The 8,021-nt window shown below is 39.9% G+C and overlaps 2 protein-coding genes across 2 annotated transcripts; both read left to right on the top strand.

Moving 5' to 3' along the window:
* Nucleotides 1-279: 279 nt before the first annotated feature.
* Nucleotides 280-1,302, top strand: LOC103210547 (olfactory receptor 4D6-like). Its single transcript, XM_007956463.2, has one exon. The coding sequence runs from the start codon at nucleotides 358-360 to the stop codon at nucleotides 1,300-1,302; it is 945 nt and encodes a 314-aa protein (XP_007954654.1). The 5' UTR covers nucleotides 280-357.
* Nucleotides 1,303-6,392: 5,090 nt separating this feature from the next.
* On the top strand, nucleotides 6,393-7,600 carry LOC103210546 (olfactory receptor 5A1). The gene is given in 4 exon segments (XM_042783063.1): nucleotides 6,393-6,440; nucleotides 6,660-6,769; nucleotides 6,825-7,373; nucleotides 7,375-7,600. Coding segments are annotated over 4 exon segments (933 nt in total).
* The last annotated feature ends 421 nt before the right edge of the window (nucleotides 7,601-8,021 follow it).

Raw genomic sequence — 8,021 nt, 5'->3', positions numbered from 1 at the left:
AAGTTCTGTATGCATATGAAGAAGTTACACTTACAGAACAAAAGATACATCATTGTCAAAATGGATCATCTCCTAACATCCACTAGTCTGAATAATAACCTAGAATCTTTCAGTGTGATGGTTCCTCCTGTCAACCCAGGGGGTTTCCAATAGGAAAGAAGAGTTATCAGGAAAAAGAGTTTTCAGTACATGAAAGAGAAACTTATGGTCCAGTTTTTTTGAGCAGTCATGATAATCTGGAAGCTTAGAAAGCCTTATAACAATATGAAATAATTGATGTTGCTACCTCATGACAAAATACTTCTAATGCTAACATCTCTTCTCCCAAGGCAGACCTAGAACAGGGTCTTTCCCACCATGCGCCAGAGCAACCACACTCATGTGAAAGAGTTTGTCTTCCTAGAACTAACTCACTTTCATGAGCTGGAGTTTCTCTTCTTTCTGGTCTTCCTCCTTGTGTACATAACAACCGTGTTGGGCAATGTCCTCATTGTGGTCACCATCACCTATGAGTCCCGACTCCACACTCCCATGTACTTTCTCCTGAGGAACAAATCTGTCCTGGACATTGTTTATTCATCCATCACTGTCCCCAAGTTCCTGGTGGATCTTCTATCAAAGAGGAGGACCATCTCCTACAATGGCTGCTTGGCACAGATCTTTTTCTATCACTTTGCTGGGGGGGCAGATGTTTTCTCCCTCTCTATAATGGCCTTTGACAGATATCTTGCAATTGCCAAACCCCTCCACTATGTAACCATTATGAGGAGAGAGGTATGGGTGACCTTGGTGGTGGCTTCCTGGATGGGGGGTGGTCTGCATTCAATTGTCCAGATAATTCTGATGCTCCCACTCCCCTTCTGTGGCCCCAACATTCTGGATGCCTTCTACTGTGATGTGCCCCAGGTGGTAAAACTGGCCTGCACTGACACTTTCACTGTGGAGCTTCTCATGATCTCCAATAATGGACTGCTGACCCTGCTCTGGTTCCTCCTGCTCCTGGGGTCCTACACTGTTATTCTGGTGATGCTGCGATCCCACTCTGGGGAAGGGTGGAACAAGGCCATCTCCACCTGCACCTCCCACATCCTGGTGGTGACTCTCCACTTTGTGCCCTGCATTTACATCTACTGTCGGCCCTTCATTACGCTGCCCATGGACACAGCCATATCCATCAATAACACAGTCATCACCCCCATGCTGAACCCCATGATCTACACACTGAGAAACAAAGAGATGAAGTCAGCCATGAAGAAACTTCAAAGTAGACTTCAGTCTTCTGAAAGCAATAAACCAGGATGAGAGATTCAGATTGAGACTTGAAATCAAATTTTCTCAAACTTCCAGCCTAAAGGTAAGGACAACTCGTTCTTTTCTCATCAGTCATTTCCCTTATATCCTCAGGACCATTCAACACTATTGTCACTGCTGTTAGCTATGGTAGCGTCATCCCAGCTCAAGGGGACCCAATGCACAACAGAAATGCTACCTGGTCTAGCTTTATTCCCATGGTAGGCTGTGGATCATACTGACTTGGGAAGACTGCCAGGCACTTCTTCCTAGTCTATCTCACTTTGGTGTATAACTCTTTTATTTCATTTCTTCCATGCTTTAGCTACTCTATATTCAAAAGCAAGTTTCACAAACACCCTGAGGAACTTCCTCTTCTCTCCCTAAGGATTTTTACTTTTATTAGAGCCTGACTCCTAAAATCAAATGCAATTGCAAATCCATGTGACTCAAAAGATGAACTTTGTATCACTGAGTAGAGTATTTAAAATCATGTGCTTTATTTGCAAAGGGACTTTCTATCATGTTGCTCAGCTGTTTTTCTAACATTAATCACTATAACTCATATAACTATGCCTATAATTTAACAATAAAAAGTTTTGTACCACAAATTTGCTTTTATTTTCACTGTTAACCAGAAAGTTGGCAGTTCAAACCCACCAGCCACTCCACAGATGGAAGATTGGGCAAGCCACTTCCATAAAGATTTACCCAAAGGAGGTCGCTATGAGTCACAATAGACTCAATGGTAATGAATTTGGTTTTTTGTTTTATTCTAAGTAACAAGGTAAGGTAACTGGGAAGACTCAATGAAGAATCCTCATACAAAGAAGCCTACTGTAATTTCTGAAGTGTAGAAAACATGTTTGATTCTTACAAACCTTTGAAACACATGTCAAGAGGAACAGGATAAAAATAATGAAGCAAGGCTAACAGGCAACTGAATAATTATGCCTTTAAACTTTCTGTAATTAAAAATAAGCCATCTGGTAGGATTATTTCTCCACTTGGATGTTTGAATAATCATGCTGAATCTTTTATGGACTTTTACAGTTCTTTTTGAAATCTCACCATAACTAATTGACACAGTTAAAGTACATCTTATTATCATCAATTTAGTATGAATTAAATGAACTACAGAGAAATGAAGTGCTTTGTCCAATCTTACATAGGATACTAATAGCACACAGTCTAGTAAACTGGTTGAGTGGAACAAAACTTCTCAAGTCAAATATCATGTCTACCATTACTATCTGTGTGAACTTGGACAAGTTATCTCACCTCCTTGAGCTTCAGTTTCCTTATCTGTAAGCAGAAATAATAACAATAATACCCATCAATGGATTTTTGTAAATATTAATAAAATATTGTATGGGGAAATAAATGCCTACTAACTTATGACAGCCACTCCTTGGAAGGAAGACTGGGCAATCTACTTCCATAGAGATACTGCGTTAGACACCCAAGGAGGGTCATTATGAGTTGGAAAAATGTTTGGACGGCAGTGAGTTTGGTTTGATTTTGGTGACTAACTTGTGACAACTACACTGTGTTCTCAAAGAGCATGAGGAATTGAGAAATACTTAGAATATATCCACCAGTGTTGAAATGATCCTCTTGGTTTTCAGAGTCTTAGCTAATGCAATATCTTCCAATATAGGTTCAACAGGTTAAAAGATTTCATAAGCTACACCAAGGAAGAAAGACAGTGTTGGTGATACTGTTTGGAAAACACAGCAAAAGGCATCCATCATTTATAGACTCGTGATTGCACATTTATTTGTTAGAGTCTCTGAAGAAGCCTGTAACAAATAGCTCATTTAACCTTTATCAACTCAATATTCCTCACACATATTTGGCCATAAAAATGTTCATTTCACCAAACATGAATAACCCAATGAAAATAATGTTCTACAGATAACATTGATCATGTAGAAGAATATTGGAGGTGTGGCAATTTTCTGTGAATGAAGAACATTGGAGGTGTGGCAATTTTCTGTGAATGAAGCAGGGCATCAGAAAGGTAGGAATTTGTTCAACCATGGCTGAAGCAGCAAAATAGAAACAGAACCATATTTGTAAAATGTCAATGGACTGGAACAGGAAAGAGAAAACTATGGCTCAAAGCCCTATATGGGAGACTCAGAAAAGACATAGTAAGCATTTTCAGAAGCCTGACTTTGGAGACTGGGTTATTGTTAGGACTGTGGAAATCAATACACATCCAAAGCAATGCTGTCAGCAGTCTTCTTTGAGCCAAGCACGGTTGTTTCCAACTCTGCCAGTAAAGAGATTTGATTGTTAAGCAACGTGTACACTGCCTTTGTTTTCTAGGGCTGAGATTAAGTTTCTAGCAGGTGTCAATCTGCTGTAATTCCCCCCATTCCTGTTATTGTTCCAGTACACTCTGTAATTAAAAATTACAGTTTTGTCACACCAGTCATGTCTGTACCAGGAAGAACCAGTTCAAATAAATCTCTGGAAAGGATGAAGGAAGTACTTATGGGTTCCTGTCATTCAAAGGAGCAAGATAAAATTTCAGTTCCATGTAATAAGAATTCTAGTTGTGGCTTTTGCCTTTCAAGCCTGTGATACTATTTCAGAAAAAAATAAAAATTTTGCAACAAACTTTTTAAATAAAAAAAGAAGGACACAGAGAGATGATTTCCAATTCTGCTGACATTATAGTTTTCTCCTTTGAAATTCCTTCTTGCTCATCTTTGCATGCCCAGGAACCTGAAGACTTGGCACAGTGCAGCTCAAATGCAACCTCCTCCAAAACTTATTTTGACCCAAGAAAAAAATTTCCTGGCCTAGATGGCATCACTGGAGAATTCTACCAACCATTCAGGGAAGAGATTACACAAACAACTACTCAAACTATTCTACCACATAGAAAAATATGGAGTATTCTTGAACTCATTTTATGAAGTAAACATAAGTCTGATACCAACACCAGGAAAAGACACAACTTAAAAAGAAAATTACAGACTAATATCCTTCATAAGCATAGATGCAAAAATCCTCAACAAAATCTTAACCAATAGAGTCCAACACAATGTGAAAAAACAAGTATGATTTATACCAACTATACAAGGATGGTTCAGTATTAGAAAAATTGCCAACATAATCCACTACATAAATAAAATTAAGAAAACTAACAATATGATCATATCAATTGATAAAAATGCATTTGATAAAACCCAATACTATTTATTCTTCATAAAAACTGTCAGTAAAATAGGAAGAGAAAGAGAATTGCTCAACATAATTAAGGACATATATCCAAAACCAAGGGCCAACAACACTCTCAATGGAAACAGATTTAAAGCATTCCACATGCCAATAGGAAACAGACAAGGATGCCCTCTATCACCACTCCTACTCAACATTGTATTGGAAGTCCTACCCAGGGAAATAAGGCAAAAAAGAGAAATAAATGGCATCCAAATTGGTAAGGAAGAAATAAAACTATCCTTGGTTGCACATGATATGGTGATATGATCCTATACATAGGAAATTCCAGAGACTCGGCAAGAAAGCTACTGGAATTAATTAAAGATTCAGCAATGTGGTAGGGTAAAGGTTCAACATATAAAAATCAGTCAGATTCCTCCACACTGACAAAGAGAATTCTGAAAAGGAAATGAAGAAAACAATACCATATACAGTAGCTACAAAAAAGATAAAATACCTAGGAATAAAACAAACAGAGATACAAATTACTTATACAAATAAAAGTACAAAATACTACTCTAAGACAGACCTACATAAATGGAAGAACATATACTCATGGACAGAAAGACCTAATATCAATACTACTCAAAGTAATCTATAAATATAATGAAATCTCAATACAGATTCAATCACCATTCTTTAAAGACATAGAACAACCAATCTTAGCTTCATAAGGAAAGGAAAGATACCCCAGGTAAGCAAAGTACAGTGAAGAAGAACAAAGAGGCCTCATATTCTCTGATCCCAAAACCTATTGCAGACACGGTAGTCAAAACAGCCTGGTACTGGTACACTGACAGACACATAAACCAATGGAACAGAGTTCAGAACCCAGAAGTAAAACCATCTATCTATCTTTGGGCAACTGATCTTCAGCAAAGGGCTGAAATCCATTAAATAAGGAAGACACAGTCTCTTTAACAAAGGGTGCTGGAAAACCTGGCTATCCATTTGCATAAAGGTGAAACAAGATCCATAATTCACATCATTTACAAAAACTGCCTCAAGATGGATAAAAGACCTAAATGTAAAATCTAATACAGTAAAGATTATCAGAGAATAAATAGAGGCAATTTTGTTGTTATGTGCCGTTGGGTCACCTGACTCATAGCGAACTTTCCTGGGGTTTCTGAGGCAGTATCACTACAGAAGTAGATTGCCCAACCTTCCTTCCAAGGAGAGGCTGGTGGGCTTGAACCACCACCCTTCTGGTTAGCAGTCAAGTGCCTTAGGCACTACACTACCAGAGCTCCTAGTGGCAACTTTAGGGGTCCTAATTTACAGCAGTCATTCAAATGGAACAAGAGAAGACTGTAAGGTTTAAAATCAGGAAAAGTGTCAGAGTTGTATCCTTCCGCCATACTTATTCAATCTGTATGCTGAGCAATTAATCAGAGAAACTGGACTACAAGAAGAATGCAGCATCAGGATTGAAGGAAGACTCATTAACAACCTGTGAGAGGCCCACAGCATTGTTTGCTGAAAGTGAGTAACACCTGGAGCACTTAGTGATGAAGATCAAAGACTAAAACAGCAGTAAATAAATCAAATGATGCATTGTATAGGGCAAATCTGCTTCAAAGGATCTCTTTAAAGTGTTGAAAAGCAAAGATATCACTTTAAAGAGTAAGGTGTGCCTGACCCCAAGCTACGGTATTTTCAATAGCCTCATATACACATGAGAGATGGCCAATGAATAAAGAAGTCCACAGCAAAATTGATGCATTTGAGTTGTGGTGTTAGTGAAGAATATTGAACTACCATGGACTGCTAGAAGAACCAACAAATCTATCTTGAAGGAAATACAGCCAGAATGTTCCTTAGAAGCAAGAATGGCCAGACTTTGTTATTCATACTTTTTGGCCATGTCATCAGATGGGACCAGTTCTGGGAAGGATAACATATTTGGTAAAGTAAGAGTCAGAGAAAAAGGGAAGACCCTAAATGAGATGGACTGACACCGTGGCTGTGAAGATAGACTCAAGCGTGACAACAATTGTGAGGATGGCCCAGGACTGGACAGTATTTCATTCTGTTGCACATAGAGTCACTATCACTATTTGTTGACACCACCTGTAAAGTGGATCCTTATTATTATTCCAAGTCTGTGTCTTATCCTTGTTGTCCTTCAGAAACAGGGCCATAGCCAAGGCCTGGATAAGCTCATCCGTGACCATGTTCATCCTCCTGGGACATGCAGATCATCCAGAAGTGCAGGTCCTCCTCGTTGTGACCTTCCTGGGTATCTATCTCATAACCTTGGCCTGAAATCTGGCCCTCACCTGTCTGATCAAAAGTGACATCCATCTACATACACCAATGTACTACTTCCTCAGCAATTTGTCCTTCATTGATATCCGCTACTCTTCTGCAGTGGCTCCCAAGGTGCTCATCGACTTCTTCCAAGAGCAGATCATCATTCGTGGGCTATGCAGCTCAGTTGTTGTTGTTGTTGTTGTTGTTGTTGTTGTTGTTGTCAGCATGGGTCTAACTGAGTGCTTCCTCTTGACTGCTATGGTATATGACTGATATGCAGCCATCTCCAGCCCCTTGCTCTACACCACTGTCATGTCCCAGGGCCTATGTACCGGAATGGTGGTTGGGGCATATATTGGTGACTTCCTGAGCTCCCTGATCCAGGCCACCTCCATATTTCGGCTCCATGTCTAGGGACCCAACATCATCAACCATTTCTTCTGCGACCTCCCTAGCACTGTCTTCAGACAAGTGGTGAATTTCCTCATAGTGGTAGCTGTTGGAGGGGCATCATTTCTCATCCTTCTTATCTCCTACAGTTATATAGTGGCTGCTGTCTTACAGATACACTTGGGAAAGCTGATGGAACGTTTCCAACATCTGTGCTTCACACCTGATGTTGGTGACTCTGTTGTTTGGCACAGCCTTTTTCATGTACCTGCAAATCAGCTCCAACTACTCATTTGGAAAGGACAAGGTAGCATCTGTGTTTTATTTACTAGTGATCCCCATGCTGAACCCTCTCATTTACAGTTTGAAGAACAAAGACATCAAAGATGCCTTGTGGAAGGTGTTAGAGAAGAAAGTGTTTTCCTAGGTCTTATGTGAAACTATAACTCTCCAAATTGGTTTTGCATTCAACAATTTATACACAGTTTGTTTTGTGACATTCATTACAATGTCCACAATGTAACAGCAGCACTCTTCCCACTTCCTCCCTGTGCTTACCATTCCTTGCATCCTTCTTTCCCATTCCTTCCTCTCTTCTGAGATTTATCCACAACATCTGCCACTCCAACCACTTGGTGAATGCCACCGTCTACTCCAGCATCACTGGATCAATGACAGACAGCAGCCAACACCAGCCCAACCTGACATCAGCTGCTTTTCACAATCAGCAATCAGAGATTTTCACCCACACACCAACCTGCTACCAAATCTGCCTGAAATCGGGCAGTGAGCACTCCAGTGCTGCTGAACTAGTGACCAGAGTAACACATCCACTCTGTTGCCGGAAT

This window comes from Orycteropus afer, unplaced genomic scaffold, assembly GCF_000298275.1.
Source record: "Orycteropus afer afer isolate SDZICR_OR568_19922 unplaced genomic scaffold, OryAfe1.0 scaffold00622, whole genome shotgun sequence".
Lineage (NCBI taxonomy): Eukaryota > Metazoa > Chordata > Mammalia > Tubulidentata > Orycteropodidae > Orycteropus > Orycteropus afer.
The sequence above is the reverse complement of the archived record's forward strand: the minus strand, read 5'-3'. Positions and strand labels throughout refer to the sequence as shown.

Coding starts and splice junctions, on each gene's coding strand:
- LOC103210547 (XM_007956463.2), top strand. CDS start 358: ATGCGCCAGAGCAACCACACTCATGTGAAAGAGTTTGTCTTCCTAGAA.